The sequence below is a fragment of the Mustela erminea genome, chromosome 4 (assembly GCF_009829155.1).
Source record: "Mustela erminea isolate mMusErm1 chromosome 4, mMusErm1.Pri, whole genome shotgun sequence".
Taxonomy (NCBI): domain Eukaryota; kingdom Metazoa; phylum Chordata; class Mammalia; order Carnivora; family Mustelidae; genus Mustela; species Mustela erminea.
The window spans coordinates 86,244,987-86,271,501 of record NC_045617.1 but is presented as its reverse complement, the minus strand read 5'-3'; the positions used below and the strand labels follow the sequence as shown (position 1 = coordinate 86,271,501).

The 26,515-nt window shown below is 43.7% G+C and overlaps 1 protein-coding gene across 5 annotated transcripts in view; it reads left to right on the top strand.

The window, feature by feature from the left end:
• Positions 1 to 26,515, top strand: part of KIF6 (kinesin family member 6) — a 505,895-nt gene that overhangs the window by 405,256 nt on the left and 74,124 nt on the right. For all 5 annotated transcript variants that reach the window (XM_032339835.1, XM_032339836.1, XM_032339834.1 and 2 more), the window contains one exon: positions 8,996 to 9,051. In XM_032339835.1, the coding sequence (XP_032195726.1) occupies positions 8,996 to 9,051 (56 nt within the window). The remainder of the gene's footprint in view (positions 1 to 8,995; positions 9,052 to 26,515) is intronic.

The following is a 26,515-nucleotide window of genomic DNA, read 5'->3' as shown; positions in this document are numbered from 1 at the left end:
TTTGTGGCTGAGGAGAGCCCGAAGCCTGGGTGTCCATCCCCAGGGAAGCAATGAGATAAAATCTTGGGGAAGCTGCCCATGAAGTCAGGAGCAATGGATGAATATACACACACCAGCACAGACAGCACTAAGAATGCACAATTCATGGAGATAATAAATAGACACACCCAAAACAAACAGAAGAGGCAAAGGTAAAGATAGACGGTCACATGCTTTAACCATAAGAATGGTTACCTGTGTGAGGGAGCAGAATGAGAGCAGGACGGGGTGGTGGGAATGAATAAATGAATAAAACAAGGGCTGGGGGAGAAAATAAAGTACCTCTAGTGAAAGCTGAGGACACTCCCTCTGGAAAAATGGCTATATGCTCACCCACACAACTTTTAGCAAATGAACCCTGGGGTTTCACAAACCTTCTAACACATATCCACAGTAAGCCATGATTTTCTGGGGTCGTCAGTTGGATGTGTTGGAGCAGAACACCTGTCTGTCTGAAGATGAGCATGTCACACTAGCTGCCTCATCCAATACGGGGCCCTCAGCCTTGTCCTTCCCTGGGGCTTCAGAGCTTACATCAGTGCCTCACAAATCTGACTTTATAGGAAAATGAACCAAAGAGCTTGTAAAAGTTCCCAACACTGGGCCTCATCCCTCAGATACTCTAATTTAATTAGGTAGGAGCTAAGCATCCATTTGTCTAAAAATTTCAACATGAAAGCAGGTTTGAAAACCACCAGCTGAACAGTGTCCAGAGTCCTGGAGCTCCAGAACTTCTGAGGCAGGATCCCCAAACTCTACAGACAAAACCAGTTCCCAAGGGATTCTTTTGTACACTTGAGTTTAAGAAACACAAGCTTAAAAAGAATTCTATTTTTTAAGAGTTTATTTATTTGAGAGAGAGAGAGAGAATATGAGCAGGGGACGGGGGCAGAGGGAGAGAGAAATGTAGACTCCCCACTGAGCAGGGAGCCTGACATGGGGCTCGATTCTGGGACCCCGGAATCATGACCTGAGCCAAAGACAGATGCTTAACTGACTGAGCCACCCAGGCACCCCAGGAATTATTCTGGAATTGGTATGTTTCCTGGTTCTGGTTTATACTAGAGTTCAGGTCTGTTTCCAGCGGGAGAGTGGGTTGGGATGGCAGGGCTGAAGATGTGGTCTTTGAAAGCCTCTCAATACAGAGCTCACTTAACTCTAGTAAGGTTCTGACAACCCTGTGACAAATGTGCTTTTGGGCTGAAACATATGCAATCAGATAGGATGAGCTGGTAACACTGGTGGTCCCATCTTGCTTGTGGCCATAGAGCAAAGGAATTAATGAAACTCACACAAAGCTTTGAAAGGGTTTTTCCCAGCAGCTAATCAGTCTTTTTAAATCAAATGAAACGTCAGGAAGACCAAGCCCACATTTTTAAAAAATGTCTACATCTGTTTAATGTTATTGTAATAACAATCATTAAAGAATATTTGGTACTGAAGGGGTGTAACCCAGGGTCTACTCCCTTCTCAGGATTGGAGCTTTTGTTTGCATTCGTGGAGAGTATTCAGTTACTAAGTATTACATGCTCATAGCTGCTTGAGGCAGAAGACTAAAAGAAAATATTTTTCTGTGAAAAGAAATAGCTAAAGCCCCGCTCTTACCGCAGACATCAGAATAGGGTCCCACAGGTGCCAACGGGTCCCACAGGTGCAACTTCCACACCGCCCTTACCTCAGGAAGCAGTCTTCCATAACCCTTATCCCCTCCAAGCATCTGTTGCTGGTCTCCCTGGTGACGGGAAGCACCATGCACCCCATCTGCGGGAGGGCTGGCCGGTCCTAGGAATGCAGACATTCTCCCCAAGATTTTAGTCAGGATGGTGCTAAATGCATTTCCTCACTCTGCTCCCAGGAGACTTCCTCAGAGAAAGTCTCACTCTCTGCTAGCCCCCAGCAACGAGACCCCATCCTCCTGGCCTGCCATTCATTCCCAACTTTTCACATCACATCACTCTACCATCCACGTTTCCAATGTTGGGACATTGTGTTGGCAAAGGGACTCATTGCACCCACACAAGAGCCTGGGGGCAGCTCAGCCTCTTTAGACCATGGCAAGGGGCTTCTAAGCCCAAATGAAGGAACCATTGGTGGCCCTGGATCCCTTGCAATTGCTCAGTTCCCCCAGAGTGCAAGGATTGACTTGGAGCTGCTGGAGGGGTCCATCCGTGGCTCACATGTACACACCCATGTTACTGGATGGAAAGATTTTCTTCCCCATCTTACCTGGACCCTTTGCTGTCCTCCCAGGCAATTTCTAGGATCTCCTAGCCCTAGTCCCCAGTCTGGGGGAGTTCGTGCTGCCTGTCTGTGACAAGAAAAACAAGACACTGGCACATTAATGGGGTGTTTACCCTTTGCTGAACTAGAGCATGTGAGCCAATTCTTAAGCTGGATTTTTTCAGTGGAAGACAACTACAATTCAAAATCACATTTTTCAGGAAAGACTCATCCTTGTAGTACATGGTAATATGAAGAGAGGCTGGAGACCCCATGGTGGGCAAAGACCAGTGCCCAGGCACCACACAGCTAACCTTCTTCTGTGGCAGGTCTTTGATACAAACTGAGTCTCTCTGTCACAGACTTCCATTAAATAACAAAAGAAGAGATAAATAGGGAGATTAACTGCAATTGCAAACAAAGGCAATGATAGTGTGAACTCAACCCAGAAAAGCCCTCTTCACTCCACTGGATCCTTCAGACACAGAATACAACAGCAATCTAAAACCAACAGGAAAACCGGACCGAGGCTGGAGAGCAATCTCGTGGCACCATCTGGAAATAACATCCATGACAAATAGGAGTTCCCTGGTTCCTATTAGACTCCAATTTTAACTTTTATTATTTTTCCATTTGTTTTTTGTATTTACACCTTGTCTCCTGAACTAGAATTATGGACTCTGAGAGCTGAGATTAGATTAGAATCTTCCCAGCCTCCCCATAGTTTTTAAACACAGTGCTGGCCACAAAAACAGTACTCAACAATACTTCTTTGGCTCGAGAATGATACTTTGAAATTGGCTTTGGGAAGTCTTAGCAGCCAAGCAGACTGCTCAAGACCTACTTCCTAGAAGCAAGAGAATGCAATGGCAGACTTCTCGAGACTCAGAAAAGGATCAGCTCAACAAGACACAGGAGGGGGCCGCCATCTTGATGGGAAACAAGATGGAATAGAGAAGAAGTATTGGTATGAAGGAAAAGGCTAAGGGAAATGAAAGGTGGATCTTCACGGCAATACAACAGAGAGAGCTAAGGTGCCATGTCAGGGGTGGGTCTACAGAGGAAGGAAATGCATAGATGCAGGCCTACTCTTCCTCTCTGATAGGGAACAGTATTGCATGTTCACTCTGTAAATAATCAACATATTAAGTTAATTGCTCTAGACAAAAAGACTAGGAAAGGTGTTAAGAGGAACCCCCTTGCCCTCCAATGACATATTTGCCCCACTGGCCTAAAAAACCTTCCCAGATGACGTGACAGGGAATAGACAGCAAAGGCTCTTAGAGACTGAGTGGCTTATGAATACCAGCTCCTCGTCTTAGCCCATAGGTTAAAGCAGCTGCTGCCCCTGGTCCCCAGCAAACTGCCTGTGGTTCTAACTGCCCTGGGGCAGAGCCACGTGTCTTGCTTCCTCAGCTACTCCCCCAGTGGGGACATATCTCTGCCTGACACACACCAAGGGCAGGATGGAATTCTCCCAGGAACTGCTGGTCTTGAAAGTCATATGACATTCGACCTCAACTCCCATCCCTTTTATTCCCCCTGAAGATTGAGAAACTCAGCAACTATCCTAGATGTCCTTGACCACAGACTTGCAAGGATCTTTCCTCTGACCCCTTGGTTTGCTGAGAAGATGATACTCATCATTCCTGTCTGTGGTTGCTGCTTCCAACACGCAATCCCACATCACAGTTCATCACCCAAGCAGGTCCCTACACTGCCAGGCAGTGGTCATGATCTAGGTACAAAGAACATCTGTATGCATGTACTTCCCACATCAACCCACCCCGGAGAGCCGTCTCATATTAATCTTACAAACAAGGGCTCTCAGATTTATCTAGACATTCAAGTCCAAGTCTCTGCACCCCAGGGAGTGCCATCTACATTGCACACCGTGCCTGTGAGACATGCTCCCTCACACACTGCCACTTGCATGCTACAGATAGGTATAGTATGCTCACGTAGTACGTGCCCCGGGTCTAAGCTCCAGGGAGAGAAGTGTGAATTAAACAGCTGTGGTCACTCTCCTCGAGGCGCTTACGATACTGAGAAAGGGGACAAAGCACGTCAGCAGGCAATTCCCAATGGTTTGCCCATGATGACAGAAGTTCAGAGTTCTCTGGAACACATGGGGCTACAGATCTGCACAGCCCTACAGAGAAAGAGACATCTCTGCTGCACCGGCAGGGTTAGGTCAAAATTAGCTAGACATCCCATGCAAAGGGAACAGCCCTCAGGTGAACCAGTGTGACACTTGATGGAACTGAGACCATTTGGGCCAGCCGAGAAAGGCTGGGGGTGGGGGTGTTAGAGAAGATTCTGGCAAAGTCCACACCAGCCAGAGTGTGAAGAGTTTATTTAGCCCTGTTAAGGAATTTGGATTTTGTCCTGTGGTCCCTGGGGAGCCCTTGAAGAGTTTTAAGCAGGAGACTAATAAGATCAGGTATGCATTTAAGAACGCTCACACCAGGCACCTGGGTGGCTCAGTGGGGTAAAGCCTCTGCCTTCCGCTCAGGTCATGATCCCAGGGTCCTGGGATCAAGCCCTGCATCCAGCTCTCTGCTCAGCAGGGAGCCTGCTTCCTCTTCTCTCTCTCTCTCTGCCTGCCTCTCTGCCTACTTGTGAGCTGTCCAAATAAATAAATAAAATCATTTTAAAGAAGAAGAAGAAGAAGAAGAAGGTGGCTTACACCAGCTAAAGTGTGGGAATTGGCCTGAAGGCAGATAGCATGAATGCAGGGAGCCACTGAAGTCCTTGTCCCTTGGACGTAATGGGGTGAGGGAACTGTTCCCTCTCTGAGGCAATGAGAGGAGGAATGAAACCAGGTGGAATGCTGTGAGAGATACAGAGGACGAGGACAGAGGGGAGGACAGGGGATAGATGCGTTGAGTGAGGATGGCAGTGGACGAGGGGCAGGAGCACGTGGGGGAGTGCCCATCCTGGACGGTGAGATGAGAAAAAGCAAGAGGAAGGAGAGGGATTTGGGGAAGCGGGGTGGGGGTTGGGGGACGATCAGTTCCTCAGGTGTGTTTGTCAAGAAATAAACCAGGACGGGGAGGGAGATCTGGGAGCTGTCTGTGGGGATGACAAGTGAAGGCACTGGTGTGATGGGGTGTCTGGGGAGAAGAGGTCACACGGGGAGAGGGTCACGACAAAACCCCGCCCACACCTGATTCGCAGCATCTAAGGAACAGCTGCAGAAGAGGAGACAGAAGGAGCAACCAGGGCGAGAGAGGGCTGATGTGACGTGAAAGCCAAGAAAGAGAAGGGTTTGCACTCTGCGGACAGTATCCGGCACGGCCCTGGGCGCACCATGGCTGCTGTGGGATCAGTGACGGCTCAGTGTCCCGGGAAGCCAGGCTTGTGAAAGAGCAGCCAGAGGACTGCATTCCTTCTCCCTTCCAAGCCCAGGCCTTGCCCCGAGGTGGAGATTTCTGAGCAGTGCACAGAGCCGCCTGCCAGCCCCCATGCTGGAAATACCCCCTCAGCAAAGCTGCCTTCCCGAAATGAGCCATGCAGCCAACGACTCCCAGATAGGAGTGCCTTGGTGCCAGGAGGAGACCCTCAGGAGCGCCCGGGTTGAGTCACAGAGCCTTGTCCCTGGCCCTGCCCAAGGTACAGCCTCCCCGACATAGACCTAGCCTCGTCCCCATGAGCAGCAGCTGAGGCTGTCCTCCAGAGGAACAGTGCACCCTGGAGAACAGTGCACCCAGGTCCAAGCACCAGGGACCCAGACTACCTTCCTGAGCCACTTCATTAAGGGAATGTGCCTCTGTCAGGTCAGGAAGGAGTCAGGAGTCTCCCTTTCCTAATGATCAGAACTCAGTCTGGGGCCTGAGAGAGGGGAAGCAGGGGCGCTGAGGGCGGTATGGGCTGGGCAGGTGCGGAGATGCAGGTGGGCAAGGAAGAATGTGGCAGAAATGGGGGTCACCTTCTTTCTCATCTCTTCCGCCTCCCCTGCACTCTCTTCTTCTCCTCAGGGCTGGGCTTTCTCAGGGAAGAGTTTGTCTTGACAACTGGAGATCAGGAACACATGCGGGTGGGGTGGCCTGGAGCAGTGACAAGTGCAGAGTGAAGGGAAAATGGTCACATGTGGACAGCACGGCCCTCGGCACACACCTCTTCAGTGGGCAAGTCCATTTTAGCTGAGCGCTGCGCTGCAGGGGAGAGACTGGAACAGCTCATGGCTTCCCCCGCTGGGTCTGCCAGCCCTGGCACGGCAGCTCTTTGGAGCAGGTTCACCTCAGCACAAAGCAGCTCCCTCCAGGACAAATGTGGGCACCACCAAGGCTTGGGGGACTCCAGCCCAGGCCCTCTGTCAGGGCTTCTCTGAAGAGTCACTGTGGAGACAGCCTGGACTGCCTCAATATCTCCCCTTTACTTTCTCTACTCTGGTTTCCTCCAGAATTGACATGAATTTCAGCAGCTCTGCAACCTTGTTCTTATATCTTCCTGATTCTCAAAAATCCAAATGGGTGAGTGGACGCTATGGGAGCAGGCACTATGAGGAGTCTTTCACCAAGCAGGGAAGGATTATCAAGCCCTGTGGAGTCCTAGGTTCTGGGGATGGACAGAGCCAACAATCTGACAGTTAGAGTCCCCCCGCTTGGCAGAACTTACAGGATGAAAATAGCCCCGTCTTCTGAGTGGCCTGGCCCACAGCTAAGATGCTGCCTGTCTGGCAGGCAAAGGCCAGCTTGAGCCCACAGAGCCCAGCACAGAGACTTATGAGAATGTCTGCTGAACCGAATTCAGTCTGAGTGGCATCAAATGTTCCTGCATTTCTCTCCCAAAGGGGACAGGCCCTAGCTCAAGAGAGCACATCCATAAATCTGTTACAAGCCTGAACATCCTAATAAGGGAACTGGGGTGGAGACCCAAGAAGCCTAAACTGAGAGGAAATTTAGTCCCCTTCCTTGGAAACTTCCCATCTGCAGTCACAAGCCAAGCAGCCAGACTCGGAAAATAGCAGTGACATAATTCACACTTCTCCCTCATCAAGCAGAGGGCCGTCGCGGCACTCTGGCCTCTGCCCACGTTGTTCCCCTGCCTGGAATGCCCTCCTCTTCCTACTTCCTCTAACAAAATCCTACACCACTAAAGAACTTAACAGATGAAACAACATGATATCTGGGATATATGGGATCCAGAAAGATTTGGGGGGTGGGGAGGGAATGCAGAGAGAAGAGATCGTTAAAATCAAATTGACTCAGTGTCTATAGTTAATGAAGCATGATGGTGGGTAGAGTTTTCTAATATGTCCTATACATCCATGAAAGCCGGGTCAATCCTACCTTGTCATGAAGCTTTCCTGACTACGCTCCACTCATGGAAAGGCCCCTCCCCAGTCATACCCTAGTGGCTTAGCCAGGGTTAGCCACGGTGGCGCAATGATTTACTGTAGCCATTTATTATGGATTTGTTTCATAGCCTTTCAGTTGCCCTTTAAATTCCATGGCAGAGAGGAGAAGGGGAAGGCTTCTTTCCCTTTCTTTCTTAAGGGTCCCCCATGTATAGGAGACCAGACCGCATGTTTCTCACATAGACCAGATCCTAGGCCACTTTGCCAGCGCAATGTTGGGCTCTCAGCAGGCATCTCATACATATTTGTTGGCAAATATGTAGAAGTCATTGAGTAAACATCAGCACAACCATCCAGCAGACTATAGACAGCCATCAAAGATAATGGACATGGAGATGAACCATTAGAGATGGTGGACTCTGAAAAACAATCTGAGGGTTTTGGAGGGGCAGGGGGTGGGAGGTTGGGTGAACCTGGTGGTGGGTATTATTGAGGGCACGTATTGCATGGAGCACCGGGTGTGGTGCATAAACAATGAATTCTGGAACACTGGAATCAAAAAATAAATAAAAATTTTTAAAAAGATAATGGACAAGTTTCTAATGATGTGCAGAGGGATTAGTACTGTTATGTAAAAAATAATCAATGCACAAAATCATGGGGATGGTATGATCTTAACTCTATAAAAAGTGAGTAGAAAAAAGACTGGTTGGAGCTCAAAATGAGCGGATTTCTGGGGCGGGGTTATTAGGAATCTTTTTTTGTTTTGTTTTCATACTTTCAAAATGTAATTTAACATCATATGCAACAGGAGTCAGCATCCTTCTGTCAAGGGTCACATAGTAAATATTTTCAGCTTCACAGGCCATACAGTCTTTGTCACAACTACTCAGCTCTGCCAATGCTACCTGAAAGCAGCCATAGACAATATCTAAATGGATCGTGGTGGCTCTGGTTCAATATGATTTTATTTACAGAAGTAGGTGGAGGACTGGATGTGTTTCACAACCAGCCATAATTGGCCAGCCTCGGACCTATTAATTAATAATCAGAAAAAAAATGTTATTTAAGTTATAGTAAGCATGTATTCTCAACTGTAACTAAAAGCTCTCGATAATGTGATTAATAGAGAAGAGCAGGGCACAAACATCTTACAGTGCTTTATTCCAGTACCCTTGCATCATAAAACACTCAAAATTGTAAGTCATAATTCTGTGCTGGATAAAAAAGTAAAAATTCACAGTACCAGTAATTAATACAAATTTTAGCTCTATTTTTAAGCCCACTATATGTATGCCATTTATTTAGATTTTCTTTTATCTCTTTCCATAAAGTTTTAAATTATTTTAGAGAGTTCCCAGAAATTATTATTTTTAATGCATAATTTGGGATGAACAGAAATCGGCAAATTTTTTTTTTTTTTTCTCCCTGCAGATTTTCTGAAGCGAAGGCCCTCGGAGAAAGTATAAATGAAACAAGAAGCAAAATTGGTAAGCAGATGTTATTCTGTAAGCGTCTTTCACAGACCATTTTTCTGATGAAAATCAGGTCATGATGTCCCTCCAAATAACCATCAGGCCGAGTTTCAGGACATCCCTGCCAAGGAAGCCGCTTTGAGAGTGCCTTTCCTTGGAAGTTTGTCATCTCCCCTACCATCCATCAGGAAAAGTGTTTTCTTTTGTCTAGAACTTGAACTTTTCATCCTCATGAAGGCCTGAGCTCTAGCATCCCAATGAGAAAGTTTTGCTTTTCCCCCAGTGTTCCTCAACAATAGCTCAACTAGTCATAAAGGCAAGACTACAGTGAAGTTTCATATTTTCAAGTGCTGTGAAACACTTCTACACCCACCCCCCAAAAGCTTATACTTAGCATTTTTGGCACAGGCATGCATTTTTCAGCACCATTCAATAAGCCCGTGGAAGGAGGAGAAGGAAAATGAGCCTCTGTGCCTTGCCAGGACACAGGCTGCCCAGCAGGGCCCCGCCATGTAGGTGAACATCCCTGGAAAGATGAGGTTAAGGCAGGAGGCAAACTCAATTAAAGTATGCTTCATATTTTTCTCAAAGTGAGAGGAAAATGTTGCCTTTATCCCAAACTAGAAGACACCTAGGGACCCATCTCCCAGGCTGGGGCAGCTCTGTAGAGCAGAGCAGAGCAGAGCAGTGCCTTTGCCTCTTGCCAGAGAGGCTGACTTCCTACATCTATCTCCCTTGTCTCCGCCTTCCTCCCCTCATACATGAGGGCAGGACAGAAGCCACTTTGAGTGTCCCCATTGGCTTTTCCTGCAGAATATGGAAAATTACAGCAGCTTCAGACACTCAGTCCCTAAATAGGAGTCTTACGTTCTCCTCTGCTGCCTGAGGCAGCCAGGCCCTGGGCCATGCCCAACACCATGCAGAGAATCTCTATAGTCTTAGGGGTTCGTAACCTAAGATCTGGGAACTCGGACAGGGGGAAAATTAGCCTTTATTTTCACCAACCTCTAACTGCAATTAAGCGTATTTTCAGGGATGAATGGAGGCAGCTGACCCCAGTAGGACTAGCAACACCTGTCATCCATGGAAATTGCAGACATTTTCATTCCACAGCCCAGTGTGGCAGATATCAAAAAATATCTTTTATACGCATCAGGACTTCAAAATTATGGTAGTTATTAGACACAGCATTTGATCTTATTATTTGATGCATTTATATAAAAGCATATAGATATTTCTGTACCACAAAAAGTAAAATTTGGATAACTATTTCAGTATAACTCATTTCTCTTAAAATCCTTTTTTTTTCCCCCATGCTATTACCAAAAAAATCATCATTCTGAGGAAGGGTCCATGGTTTTATCAGACTGCCAGAAGGATCCCTGGCAAAAAACAAAGATTACAAACTCCTTTCTTGACCTGGATTCCCAAACCCCTAAAACTGCATGAAAAAGAAAACTGGATGTTAAGGGTGTGTACATTTTTCTGGAGAGGTCTGATTATCAGAAGGGTCAGTGACCCAAACCAGTAAGGAAATTGGCTCTATGGCAGTGCCCCATCAGCTATGCCAGGACTTGAGGGCTAAGGAGCAGCCCAGGCCCAGCAGCAGTACCATTCTGGCCCACCTGGCTGGATGACCTGGAAGAAAGGGAGGTAGGGAGGGAAGGAGAAGCAGGCCTCAGTGTATCCGGGGTGGAATTAGCAGGCTTATGCGACTCAAAGGATCCAGTGGTCTGTTTTTATCCCAGGAGGGATAAGAGGGAAAGACCTTTTATAAACTGCTTCTCCCCAAAAAGTAATATGAAGTTTTTCTCTTGAAAAATATCTCTCTCTGGGGAGGAGTCAAGATGGCGGAGAAGTAGCAGGCTGAGACTACTTCAGCTAGCAGGAGATCAGCTAGATAGCTTATCTAAACATTGCAAACACCTACAAATCCAACGGGAGATCGAAGAGAAGAAGAACAGCAATTCTAGAAACAGAAAATCAACCACTTTCTGAAAGGTAGGACTGGCGGAGAAGTGAATCCAAAGCGACGGGAAGATAGACCGCGGCAGGCGGGGCCGGCTCCCGGCAAGCGGCGGAAGGACGGAGCACAAAATCAGGACTTTTAAAAGTCTGTTCCGCTGAGTGACATCACTCCAGAGGCTAAACTGGGGTGAAGCCCACGTGGGGTCAGCGTGGCCCCAGGTCCTACAGGGTCACAGAAGGATTGGGGGTGTCTTAGTGTTGCAGAGCTTATAGGTATTAGAATGGGGAAGCCAGCTACAGAGACAGAGACGAGGAGTGAGCTCTCAATTTGGGGTTACCTTCAACCAGTCACAGCCTGGGTGAGCTCAGAGCGCAGCCAGAGGCCAGGGAGACGAGAGTGATTGGGTGCTATTCTCTGAGGGCGCACTGAGGAACAGGGCCCTGAGCTCTCGGCTCCTCTGGGCCGGAGACTGGGAGGCCGCCATTTTCATTCCCGACCTCCAAAACTCTATGGAAAGCGCTCAGGGAACAAAAGATCCCGAAAATGAACTCGAGCAGATTACTCAGCCCGGCCCCTGGTAAGGATGGTGCAATTCTGCCTGGGGCATAGACACTTGAGAATCAATACAACAGGCCTCTCCCCCAGAAGATCAACAAGAAATCCAGCCAGGACGAAGTTCACCTACCAAGGAGTACAGGTTCAATACCAAGGAGAGCAGCAGAATTCCAGAGGAGCAGAGAGTAAAGCACTGAACTCATGGCTTTCCCCCCATGATTCATTAGTTTTGCAGTTAATTTAATTTGTTTTTTGTTTCTTTGTTTGTTTGGTTTTATTTTTTCAATTTTTTTTTCTTTTTCTTCTGCTAAATTTTTTTAAATTTTACCCTTTTCTTTTTTAGCTTTTTTAACTAGTTTATCTAATATATATATATTTTTTTCTTTATTCGTTTTCTTTTTTTAATTGTTTCTTTTATTTTTTTCTGAACCTCTTTTTATCCCCTTTCTCCCCACCCCCGCCACAATTTGGGGTCTCTTCTGATTTGGTTAAAGCATATTTTCCTGGGGTCTTTGCCACCCTTTTAGTATTTTACTTGCTCCTTCATATACTCTTATCTGGACAAAATGACAAGGTGGAAAAATCCACCACAAAAAAAGGAACAAGAGGCAGTACCAAAGGCTAGGGACCTAATCAATACAGACATTGGTAATATGTCAGATATAAAGTTCAGAATGATGGTTCTCAAGGTTCTAGCCGGGCTCGAAAAAGGTGTGGAAGGATATGAGAAGAAAGGATAGAAAGGATTAGAAAAGGATATTAGAGAAAACCTCTCAGGAGATATAAAAGCCCTTTCTGGAGAAATAAAAGAACTAAAATCTAACCAAGTTGAAATTAAAAAAGGAATTAATGAGGTGCAATAAAAAATGGAGGCTCTCACTGCTAGGATAAATGAGGCAGAAGAAAGAATTAGTGATATAGAAGACCAAATGACAGAGAATAAAGAAGCTGAGCAAAAGGGGGACAAACAGCTACTGGACCATGAGGGGAGAATTCGAGAGATAAGGGACACCATAAGATGAAACAACATTAGAATAATTGGGACTCCAGAAGAAGAAGAAAGAGAGAGAGGAGCAGAAGGTATATTGGAGAGAATTATTGGAGAGAATTTCCCTAATATGACAAAGGGAACAAGCATCAAAATCCAGGAGGCGCAGAGATCCCCCCTCAAAATCAACAAGAATAGGTCCACACCCCGTCACCTAATAGTAAAATTTACAAGTCTTAGTGACAAAGAGAAAATCCTGAAAGCAGCTGGGGGAAAAAAGTCTGTAAAATACCATGGTAAAAATATTAAATTGGCAGCAGACTTATCCACAGAGACCTGGCAGGCCAGAAAGAACTGGCATGATATATTCAGAGCACTAAATGAGAAAAACATGCAGCCAAGAATACTATATCCAGCTAGGCTATCAATGAAAATAGAAGGAGAGATAAAAAGCTTCCAGGACAAACAAAAACTGAAAGAATTTGCAAACACCAAACCAGCTCTACAGGAAATATTGAAAGGGGTCCTCTAAGCAAAGAGAGAGCCTAAATGTAGTAGATCAGAAAGGAACAGAGACAATATATAGTAACAGTCACCTTACAGGCAATACAATGGCACTAAATTCATATCTCTCAATAGTTATCCTGAATGTTAATGGGCTAAATGCCCCAATCAAAAGACACAGGGTATCAGAATGGATTAAAAAAAAAAAAACACCCATCTATATGTTGCCTACAAGAAACTCATTTCGGACCCGAAGACACCTCCAGATTTAAAGTGAGGGGGTGGAAAACAATTTACCATGCTAATGGACATCAGAAGAAAGCAGGGGTGGCAATCCTTATATCAGATAAATTAGATTTTAAGTCAAAGACTATAATAAGAGATGAGGAAGGAAACTATATCACACTCAAAGGGTCTGTCCAACAAGAATATCTAACAATTTTAAATATCTATGCCCCTAACATGGGAGCAGCCAACTATATAAACCAATTAATAACAAAATTAAAGAAACACATCAACAATCATACAATAATAGTAGGGGACTTTAACACTCCCCTCACTGAAATGGACAGATCATCCAAGCAAAAGATCAACAAGGAAATAAAGGCCTTAAATGACACACTGGACCAGATGGACATCACAGATATATTCAGAACATTTCATCCCAAAGCAACAGAATACACATTCTTCTCTGGTGCACATGGAACATTCTCCAGAATAGATCACATCCTGGGTCCTAAATCAGGTCTCAACCGGTATCAAAAGATTGGGATCATTCCCTGCATATTTTCAGACCACAATGCTCTGAAGCTAGAATTCAATCACAAGAGGAAATTTGGAAAGAACCCAAATACATGGAGACGAAACAGCATCCTTCTAAAGAATGAATGGGTCAACCAGGAAATTAAAGAAGAATTGAAAAAATCATGGAAACAAATGATAATGAAAACACAATGGTTCAAAATCTGTGGGACACAGCAAAGGGAGTTCTGAGAGGGAAATATATAGTGGTACAAGAAACAAGAAAGGTCTCAGGTACAAAACCTAAACCTACACCTAAAGGAGCTGGAGAAAGAACAAGAAAGAAACCCTAAACCCAGCAGGAGAAGAGAAATCATAAAGATCAGAGCAGAAATCAATGAAATAGAAACCAAAAAAAAAAAAAAAAAAAAACAATAGAACAAATCAATGAAACTAGAAGCTGGTTCTTTGAAAGAATTAATAAGATTGATAAACCCCTGGCCAGACTTATCAAAAAGAAAATCTGAGAAAGGACCCAAATAAATAAAATCATGAATGAAAGAGGAGAGATCACACCACCAAAGAAATACAAACAATTATAAGAACATGTTATGAGCAACTCTACGCAAACAAATTTGACAATCTGGATGAAATGGATGCATTTCTAGAGACATATAAACTACCACAACTGAACCAGGAAGAAATAGAAAACCTAAACAGACCCATAACCAGTAAGGAGATTGAAACAGTCATCAAAAATCTCCAAACAAACAAAAGCCCAGGGCCAGACGGCTTCCCAGGGGAATTCTACCAAACATATAAAGAAGAACTAATTCCTATTCTCCTGAAACTGTTCCAAAAAATAGAAATGGAAGGAAAACTTCCAAACTCAGTTTATGAGGCCAGCATCACCTTGATCTCAAAACCAGACAAGGATCCCACCAAAAAAGAGAACTACAGACCAATATCCTTGAGGAGCACAGATGTGAAAATTCTCACCAAAATGCTAGGCAATAGGATTCAACAGTACATTAAAAGGATTATTCACCACGACCAAGTGGGATTTATTCCAGGGCTGCAAGGTTGGTTCAACATCCGCAAATCAATCAATGTGATACAACACATCAATAAAAGAAAGAACAAGAACCATATGATACTCTCAATAGATGCTGAAAAAGCATTTGACAAAGTACAGCATCCCTTCCTGATCAAAACTCTTCAAAGTGTAGGGATAGAGGGCACATACCTCAATATCATCAAAGCCATCTATGAAAAACCCACCGCAAATATCATTCTCAATGGAGAAAAACTAAAAGCTTTTCCACTAAGGTCAGGAACACGGCAGGGATGTCCATTATCACCACTGCTATTCAACATAGACCTAGAAGTCCTAGCCTCAGCAATCAGACAACAAAAGGAAATTAAAGGCATCCAAATCAGCAAAGAAGAAGTCATACTATCACTCTTCGCAGATGATATGATACTATATGTGGAAAACCCAAAAGACTCCACTCCAAAATTGCTACAACTTGTACAGGAATTCAGTAATGTGTCAGGATATAAAATCAATGCACAGAAACCAGTTGCATTTCCCTACACCAACAACAAGACAGAAGAAAGAGAAATTAAGGAGTCAATCCCATTTACAATTGCACCCAAAACCATAAGATACCTAGGAATAAACCTAACCAAAGAGGCACAGAATCTATACTCAGAAAACTATAAAGTACTCATGAAAGAAATTGAGGAAGACACAAAGAAATGGAAAAATGTTCCATGCTCCTGGATTGGAAGAATAAATATTGTGAAAATCTATGCTACCTAAAGCAATCTACACATTTAATTCAATTCCTATCAAAATACCATCCATCTTTTTCAAAGAAATGGAACAAATAATTCTAAAATTTATATGGAACCAGAAAAGACCTCGAATAGCCAAAGGAATATTGAAAAAGAAAGCCAAAGTTGGTGGCATCACTATTCCAGACTTCAAGCTCTATTACAAGGCTGTCATCATCAAGACAGCATGGTACTGGCACAAAAACAGACACATAGATCAGTGGAACAGAATAGAAATAGACTTAATCTTCGACAAAGCAGGAAAGAATGTCCAATGGAAAAAAGACAGCCTCTTCAATAAATGGTGTTGGGAAAATTGGACAGCCACATGCAGAAAAATGAAATTGGACCATTTCCTTACACCACACACGAAAATAGACTCAAAATGGATGAAGAACCTCAATATGAGAAAGGAATCCATCAAAATCCTTGAGGAGAACACAGGCAGCAACCTCTTCGACCTCAGCCGCAGCAACCTCTTCCTAGGAACATCGCCAAAGGCAAGGGAAGCAAGGGCAAAAATGAACTATTGGGATTTCATCAAGATCAAAAGCTTTTGCACAGCAAAGGAAACAGTTAACAAAACCAAAAGGCAACTGACAGAATGGGAGAAGATATTTGCAAATGACATATCAGATAAAGGACTAGTGTCCAAAATCTATAAAGAACTTAGCAAACTCAACACCCAAAGAACAAATAATCCAATCAAGAAATGGGCAGAGGACATGAACAGACATTTCTGCAAAGAAGACATCCAGATGGCCAACAGACACATGAAAAAGTGCTCCACATCACTCGGCATCAGGGAAATACAAATCAAAATTACAATGAGATATCACCTCACACCACGCAGAATGGCTAAAATGAACAAGTCAGGAAATGACAGATGCTGATGAGAATGTGGAGAAAGGGGAACCCTTCTACACTGTTGGTGGGAATGCAAGCTGGTTGCAACCACTCTGGAAAACAGCTTGGAGGTTCCTCAACAAGTTGAAAATAGAACTACCCTAAGACCCAGCAATTGCACTACTGGGTATTTACCCTAAAGATACAAACGTAGTGATCCAAAGGGGCACGTGCACCCGAATGTTTATAGCAGCAATGTCTACAATAGCCAAACTATGTAAAGAACCTAGATGTCCATCGACAGATGAATAGATAAAGAAGGCGTGGTATATATACACAATGGAGTACTATGCAGCCTTCAAAAGAAATGAAATCTTGTCATTTGCGACAGCGTGGATGGAACTAGAGGGTATCATGCTTAGCGAAACTAGTCAATTGGAGAAAGACAACTATCATATGATCTCCCTGATATGAGGAAGTGAATATGCAACATGGGGCATTAAGGGGGTAGGAGAAGAATGAATGAAGCAAGATGGGATTGGGAGGGAGACAATAAGTGACTCTTAATCTCACAAAACAAACTGAGGGTTGCTCGGGAGAGGGGGTTTGGGAGAGGGAGGTGGGGTTATGGACATTGGGGAGGGTATGTGCTATGGTGAGTGCTGTGAAGTGTGTAAACCTGGAAATTCACAGACCTGTACCCCTGGGGATAAAAATACATTATATGTTTATAAAAAATTTAAAAAAAAAAATAAAAATAATTATAGCTTGGAGTTAAAAAAGAAAAAAGAAAAATATCTCTCTCAACCAAAATAAACCAAAGTGTTCATTCCAACACTAGTGAAATAGACTCATGATGAAAGACACCAATGGCCTATACTAATATAGTTTTTCACTGTGAGTACAGGTGGTTGTCACAAATAATTCTGAATTCTCCCTAGTTTTGGTGCAATATCGTATGTTCATAGATCTGGTTTGCCACATTCTCAAGAGGAGGCAAGTCAGACGTTGACCTACAGCTCTGCAGGTTGTGCCCTGTCCAAGAGCCAGGTTCCGAGGGTGGGGGGGTTGCTGTAATTTATTTCTCAGTGAGGATGATCTGGACACACAAAGGGTCCAGATATGTCAGCAGAAACCCTGGGAAGTGGACCTTTGTTTTTTCTGGGTCATAACAAGCAGAGCTCATACCAGTGTTGAGATTCAAGCATTCACCACTACCAAGAAAGTAGCTAGTTTAGTTGTCCCAATAGTCCCAATGTCACTCTTCCCTTACTTTGTGCAAAGAGAAGACTAAAACCCATCCCCTGGCCACCCAACTTCCTAATGTGCTTTTGATCCAGGTGAGATGGATCACTGATATTCAGCCTTATTACTGAACAAGTTGTCATGGTCCGTGACCTAAGGAAGCAGCCTGCCATCACTGCATGTCAGAGACAAGGTTAAGATTAAGGAAGTGTTAGGTGGATCTTGTACACACATTTAAATTTAAAATCTCCAAGGGAGTCTTGAAGGAAACTGACTTCAGGAGATTTGTGACTTTTCTAAGCACACTTTTTCCTAGGGAGAAATTAAATCAAGTGGAATTTTTAGTCCCCAGTGACTGAAATCTTAGACTTAGTGAATCTAAAAGTCAGGAGGTGGGAGCTTGGCACGGTTGTACCATCACATGTGTGGGATGGTGACTCAGCTCCACTCCCAAACTGTGCCACATCCTGCCTCTGGACCCTGAGGCAGGAATGGGATGCTGTGGAGTACACATGGAATTGGCCTGCAGAAAGGAAATGAAAACTGTTTGTGAACTACAGATTACCCAGCCCATGTGTTTCAAGTTCAGGTTCCTTCCTGGGTAATTTTTCTCTGACATTGTGATCTAGAACTGTTACTTGAGTGTCATCCTCAAAAATTCTTAAAGGCTAACAATTCAGTTATAACCACATAATATCTAATTTTACATGGCATAATGTCAACCAAAACTCCCATGTTCTTTTCTTTTCTTGTAATAAGCCAACACAAACTAGGTGGATAAACTCTTGCCATAAAATCCTTTTCTGTCCCTCTTCTGTACACCATTTACATCAATTCTGATGTTGAATCAGTTGAAATCAGAAACGGAAGAAATAACCAATTTAGAATCTCCCCGAAAAAAGTAGAGTCTTTGTTTCTGTAGAAGAGGTGTCTTCATTGTATTTATGTGTCCCATACACAAGAGCATTAGACTGCATTTCACCACCTGGGCTGTGTATTTGACACATTCACATATGCCCTGCTTCCATTCATCATATCTCTGACACTGCAATTGAGTCCAAACTGGGGGGAAGGAAAATAGACTGTGTGAGAAGCAGTGGCATCAACCAGGCCACTTTTCACTTGCTAGAATTCTGGCATTCCTTCTTCTACATCAGTGTTCTACCACAGGCAGCATTGTCTTTGGCAACAAGGAACAATGAAGGGCTGTCCTTTGGCATGAGGCCCACACCTAGACCAGTCCAGGAGTCAGCTCCTTTAGGAGAGAGGAAAGAGCTTGATTGACAACCTCTTCATCCTCCACTGACCCCTCCAGGCCTAAATGAAAACTAACATCACAGGATGCCACACAGAAGGGTTTTCACTAGTGGGCCAATCAGTGATCAATTCAAAAGTCACAAAAAATGTAATGGCAGTAGCTGTTAGCAGGAGGTAAAGGGAAATGCTAGAAAGCTAACAAAATGCTCTGGAAGGTTTCTTTCTTCTAACTCAACTTCGAAGAACCCCAGCCACCCCTCCCTACATTTGAACAACACTCTTTTATAAAATGTTTCTCTTAGATATTTGGGCATTAAGAAAAATCATTTCTCAGATCCAGGTCTCCATCAGCAGGGTAAATAGGATGATTTTCAGTTGTGTGCCTTTCTGTACTGGGATCTTCCCTTGAGGTTTGCTTTTGGACCTGTTGGTGCATGTTGCTTTCTAGTAGCTTATCCAGGAGTAGGGGAAAGATGACATCTGGGTCATTTTGCTAGCTTATGAAGACCTGAATTAAGTATATCTTTTGTTACTCTTTGTCACTAGTCCCAATTAACAACTGCCCCAACAACAGCTTCCACCATGTATTAAGCACTGACTGTGTCATGCCAAAATTTGACATACGCTATTTCATTTAATCCTCGCAAAGAAGAGCCATGACCTACAGGGGAACAGGAGTATTACCTTATGTCATATATTATAGATCATGATTTTTAGTGTTAATGCATCTGAAAATCAAGATATATTTGGCCATTTTTTTCACAGTTTACAAGCCTCTAGAATGAAGATAAGTCTTAACATTGATGTAATCTAGGTTCTATGAAATAGGGAATTATCATTATTTTGCAGATTTTTTAAAAAATGAAGTTTCAGTGAGGTTTCCTGCTATGTGACTAAGAATCAAATTTCATTTCTGTCCAACTCCAAAACTTTTTTTTAACATCTTTATTTTATTTTACTTTTTTTGGTGTTCCAAGATTCATTGTTTTTACACCGCACCCAGTACCCATGCAATACATGCCCTCCTCAATACCTACCACCAGGCTCACCCATCCTCCCAACCCCCTCCCTTCCAAATCCCTCAGTTTGTTTCTCAGAGTCCACAGTCTCTCGTGCTTCACCTCCCCCCGATTTCCCCCAATTCACTTTTCCTTTCCTTCTCCTAATATCCTCCAAAACTTTTAAATACAGTTTATGATCTCCATAAATTCAGATTGATCTGACTTTGACATTTGTTTCTGAGTTTAAAATTTTACTCAGCTGTTACTCAGGTCTCTCTTTGGTCTTTATCCATTGTACCCAACAAAAGACTCAAACTTCAGTCTAGCTCATGCACACACAGCTCATGAAGATGAAAAGGGTCTTTGTAACATGATTAACAATAGGTTGTCTTGTGCCTGTTGGGGCTCAGTTGCAGGGGCGGGTGGTACCTGAAACACAGCCTGCCCTTGCTGTCATTTCCATGTGCATCAGCCCAGGCTTGTGTCTCCTCTTAGGAAGGGATGACTTTTTCTGGTTTGCAGAAAGATATGCTATGGACTTGCAGCAAGCCTGGTAGGATTCAGTGTCCCACATGGGTTTCAACCATTCTCCTCAGTGGTTTAGAAAATAGAATAGTGGGGTTGTATTTTCAAGCTCTGTACAACTGAGTGGGTTTACTGATGCTTCAGGAAACATGAGAGAATTTAAAGCAGTAACTTAGATGAGGTGTAGGAGGAATGAGTGTCATGAAGTACTTATGCTTCATGTAAAACAGTAACCAATAAGCACTGGAGAAAGCCTGATTAAGGGAAGGCATAGAAATCATGAGTGACCACAAGATAAAAATTTGTTACCACCAAGTGAGAAAATACTATATTCTCAAAACTAAGAAACGCAGAAGCCAAGACTTCCGCTCTGCCCAGCACTTCCTTGTGCACATTGCATTTGCTCCATGAGGAGAGAGATGGTTCAGAGAAAAGCAGCTGAGGGGATGAGTAGATCTTTGGCTTTATGAAACAGTTCACCACATGTTTATTTTAAATAACAAGCTCTGTCTGTGCTCTAAAGTATTTGTGTGATTGTTTTAAATTACATTTATCAACAAAACTCAATTCAGGGGTGCCTGGGTGGCTCAGCGGGTTAAGCCGCTGCCTTCGGCTCAGGTCATGAACTCCGAGTCCTCGGATCAAGCCCCGCATCGGGCTCTCTGCTCAGCAGGGAGCCTGCTTCCTCCTCTCTCTCTGCCTGCCTCTCTGCCTGCTTGTGATCTCTGTCAAATAAATAAATAAAATCTTTAAAAAAAAAAAAAACTCAATTCATTTATGCTCAACTTGTATTGGCCAGGATGTTTGGCTATAAGCATGAAAGGAAATTTACTGTCTCATGTAACCCGGAAGAAGTACAGTTGGCTTCACATGTACCTTCTTTCCCTCCTCCTCCTCTTCTTCCTTTTCTGTTTCTCCTCCTCTGCCTACCCCTCCTTCCATTTCTCGGTTCTACTTGACTAAGTTCCCTGATGGCTTAACCCCACTTAGTGACAAGGTACCCCTGAAAAATCTCAGTTTACATGGCCTGTGGAATTCATAATCCCAGTAAATGCAATCTTTCCCAACAAAATTGGCAGAAAGACCCTGGAGTGAGGACACTTAGCCTGGCTTAAGTCATGTGTCCATACCTAAAGCAATCCCTCCAGCCAAGGGAAATGAAACATGTTTGTTGGTTGGGCCCGGAAGCTCCACCCATTCCTCAGGTTGCAGGGATGGGGATGTTAATCCGCCTGCACCACATAAACTGAACAAGATTTGTGAGGAATTGAAGAGTTTTCTTTCTCCAAAGGAAGGAATGCTGAGCACACAACAACCAAGTTCACTACAGACCTTTCAGAAATGTGTCTGTGGTTTGAAACAGAAAAATATCTGTAAGGGAATGAATTGTAGGTCCTATGAGAAAAGATAACAGTTAAAGTGATTTATCCTATACAAAAGATATCTGTGCACGGGAAATTTAAAAAGTTTGTTTTAAGTATCAGTGCTTCTGTTATGATGGAAGAAATGCAGAATTGCATGTGAAAAAATAACCAGGCTGGCAAGAAAATTGAGATTGGGGCGATCTCTCAAAACCGATGTAACTTTATAACTGGAGCTCTAATAAAACCAATTACAATCTGAATAAAAATAATGCTATAAACAGAAGGAAGTGTTAAATTTAGATAAGGAAACACTATCTAAAACATCAATTTGTTGTCCAGTTTGAGGCTTTGCGATAGAAGAGGGGGCGTCTGGAAGGGTTGAGGTGCTGAGTTACGAAAATGTGACCAATACCCACAAAGATTGGAACTGCCGCACAACAAGAAAGCCCACTGACCATGCTAGACCAGGAGAAGAAACACTGTGTACAGTCCTTGCTTCTCTACAGCCCAAGGGGGCTCAGCTCTGCAAGCTGGCTTTTTATTTGGTGACATTTTTCCTGGTTGTGCAAAAACATTAACTTACTAGTGAAAAAATCCTTTATGAGCAGATGAGTCTCCTGCGTGATATGGATTTCTGCCAAAGGAACATAGTCATAGGCGAGCTGACTGTATATGACACAATGTCATACAGAGGGACCAACAAGTCGTAATTCACCTTTCAAGGGTCTGAAAAAGGAAGAAGATAATTTTCACTTGTATTGAAGAAAACACAGTTCACCGTGGGAAAAGACATTGTGTTTTTAATTGTTGTAATTAAATGGATAGAGACTCTAGGAATCTTATTTAGAAACAGGAGAGGTGGGCCTCTTTGTGAGATGGCTCAGGGAAGCTAGAAACAAAAAGGGTGAAGCTGATTTCTCGAGGTCCCTCCTGCAGCCATCTGGAGCACTGAAACTCCAAGACAGGCAGTTACGAGTGACAGCCCATAACCAGCATGACTGATGTCTTCATGGAATGGACTGAGTGCTCTGCTGTCATAGTTTGGAGATCAAACAAACAAAAATGATCTGAGCAAGCTGGAGAGCTGTAGAGTATGTTAAATGACAAGAGGTAACACTAATAATTGTCATGTATAAGGAAGGAAGCCATGATTTGGTTCGAATGACAGCCAAGAAAGATGGATGACTGCTCTCCTGGCATCCTGACAGGGTGGTCTTACATTAATGAAGGGACCAGCGTCTGGGATCTGGCCTTTCTGGATGGGTTCAGGAAAGTCATGCCAATCAAATTCACTATAAACTGAAGAAGCAAGTGTTAAATGGACCATGGAAGATGTTCCTTTACAGACAGAAGCTCTTAAACTGCCTCTGTCTGGGGCATCTTCTCTTAAGAAACAAAGTAGATTAGTTATTGGAAGGCTGGCAAATAGGCAGCCCTCAGCACAAACAGAGTCAAAACAAAGAAAAAAGCTTTGAGAGACAAGTTCTCACAGTCGTGGTGAAGCCTCCCAGGGTGTCCATTGCCCACAGGAGCCAATATCCCTATAGCAATTACAGTCGGTCTCCAGGCTGACCAGACCCCTTCTGTGCAGAAGAACCCTTTCTCTAGAAAGATAAAATACCATTCATTAGGGTGCTACTTCCTGTAATTATTTCCCATGCCCGCCTCTCAAGGATGAAGTCCACATCACTTTGAACTATGCTCTGGGTCCTAGAAACAATCCCTTTTAGTTTGGTTCTTTCAATTTTCAGAACTAGAAACCTCAACTAGCTCAGGCTTCGGAGGCAAAAATCTCCTCAATATGTAGTAATAAGAGCTGAGACCTGTGCAAACTGAGGGGAGCCAGAACCGGGACCCAGGGGGACTTCAGGAACCAGAGTGGCTCTAGAGCCCAGTGTACCCTCCCCAGGCCTTCCTCGGGGTCTCTTGCCACCTCTCTCATGCCTATTCTTGCAACCTGCTGGTTTTGCTGACCATAGGCCTTGTTCTCTCATCTTTGGTTTGCTCTGGCCCCAGGTGACCTGAAAGCATCCTTTAACATTCTGTCCCCAAGGTGAGTGGGCTCATTATTTGCCAATTTCTTAGCTCGGAGTTACAGGAAAGAGAACTTGAGTGGCCTGCTCTATACTTTCTACGCCTCCAGGACAGCAGCTGCAGGTCAGCTTAAGAATGTGCTGTCTTGAGGTCAGAAACCGACTGCTGGTCCAGGCAGCCAGGGAGGAAAAGGGGTCTCAGAAAAAGGCCACCTAGACAGCAGGAGAGATTTCTTTTTTAAAGGAGGATTGGTAGAGCAGGCACAGGGTTTGACGTCCTGTATCCTCTGGGCTTTGTCTTACAGTTGTGTACAGATGTTTGCTAGTTCAGCTCTTACAAGATTTGATCAATTCCTTCATTTGCAAGTTCTGAAGGAAGCAGTGCACCATTTTGCCTATGGTTTACCAACAGTACTAGTGACTAATCTTTGTAAAGTGTATTATAATATATAGGGTTTTATTTTGTTATTTTTATATACTCAAACCCATTGATCTTTTCTTTTATGACTTTCTTCATTGCTTTTTTACTTAGAAAGGGTCATTGGAACAATAATAACTACGGGTTGTTCATTGCTGAGTATTTGTTTAAAGCTTTCTAAATTTTCTTATAGTTCTTTTATTGTCTATTTTTCACACTCAACTAATTTAGGCTTTACTGTGGAATATGACATCAGCTAAGGCTCAAAGTGGAATCTTTTGCAAAGAACCAATTTTCCCAACACCTATTTGGTTTAATGAAATGCCTTAAAATGAAATTTCTTCCCCTCATAAAAGAGTCATTTCAGATTTTCAGAAGGCAGCTGATGCATCTAATCTCATCATAGCAGTGATGTACATCCTCGACATGATAATTTTCTTACAAGTATTACAAAAATAACTTTGCCAGCCAATACTATTATCTGGATATCAGAATAAGCCTGCAGAGGAGTGCCAACTTTTATCTAAACCAGGAAGTTCATGGAGGGGGAGTGGTGGGCACATATCTGTAAGTGAGTGATCCGTGCAGGCTAAGGGCCCTCTCCACACCCTGTGAAGGAAGGAGGCTTTCCTTTTTTCCTTTAATTTCTTTATTTAAATTCAGTTTAGTTAAAATACAGTATCTTTTTAGTTTTGGGGTAGAATTTAGTGATTCATCAGTTGCATATAATACCCAGTGCTCATTGTATCAACCGCCCTCCTTAATGCCCATCACCCAGTTACCCCATGCCCCACACACCTCCCCTCCAGCAACCCTTAGTTTGTTTCCTATAGTTCACTGTCTCTTATGGTTTTCCTTTCTCTCTCTTTTCATCTTATTTTATTTTTCCTTCCCTTCCCCTACATTGATCTGTCTTGTTTCTTAAACTCCACATATGAGTGAGATCATATGATAATTGTCTTTCTCTGACTGACTTATTTTGCTTAGCATAATACCCTCTAGCTCCATCCAGGTCATTGAAAATGGCAAGAGTTCATTCTTTTTGAGGGCTGGGTAGTATTCCATTGTAGATGCCTACTGCATTTTCTTGAACCATTCATCTGTCGATAGACATCTAGGCTCTTTTAAGGAGGTTATCTTTAAACCCAGCAGCACGAGCTGGGGAAGATAAATGGTACCATGTTGTTTCACCTCTAAGGAGAAAATGTGAGTTACATTATCTTACATTGATTAAACAGGAGAAATAATTATAGCTCTCTTAGAATTGGGTACAGCCTTTGTCAATGATGCTGTGCAGGCAAGAGCTGAACCTAGCAAAGGGTTTGCCATGACTCCTGTCAACCGCCCTGAAAACACTAGTGCGTTCCCAGCTAAAAACCAGCAAAAGCTTTCAAAAGCAGAAGACACGCATGGGTGGTTCCTCCCCCCACAGTGGTCGTTCTGTTCAGTGGGGAGACAGTTTGGGTTTGCTATTGGCTTCATGTAGTAACACGACCCTGTGGACCAGCCATACCCCCAACATACAGTCTGCACCACAGCTTACCAAAGTGAGACTAAAAATAGGCATTGGCAGCTCCACCACAAGCTGTGCTGGTTAAAGCACAGACCTGCAGAGCGGGGACCAGATGCCATTCAGAGACATCTGTCTGCTGCAGGGACTCAGCACTCTTCTTCCAGTAGGTAGGTATCTGCTGTTGGGCAACATTTAAAAAATTGAGATCTTCCCAAGCACATTCACACTGCATCACTAATCAGGCATCTCCTGAATGAAAGCCCAGCCCTAGCAGTTTGTGTGGGGAAAAGAGTAACAACAGGACCCTGGGCACCTGGCTGAGCAAACCTGAAAGGGCAGTCATAAGCAGGACCAGCAGGAGTACCACTGGGACTCCCTGAAGTTTGGAATCAATATTTGGACAGATTGGGGTTGCCTGAAAGGAATGGGAATAAACAGAGAAACTTGAGGCCAACCATTGTGTGTCTAAGCACAGACTTTGGGCCAGCAAGAGTCAAAGAGGTAGAGTCCCCACCATGATAGTAATAATAATTAACTTTGGTAGAGATACTAGTATTATCCTGTTATTATAGATAAAAAAGCTGAGACTGAAGGAGGTTAATAAACATGCTCAATAATACCACACTTAGTGAGGGGTAGAGCCAGAGCTGGAACCAGTTTCTTTTGGGCTCCAAGGTCAAC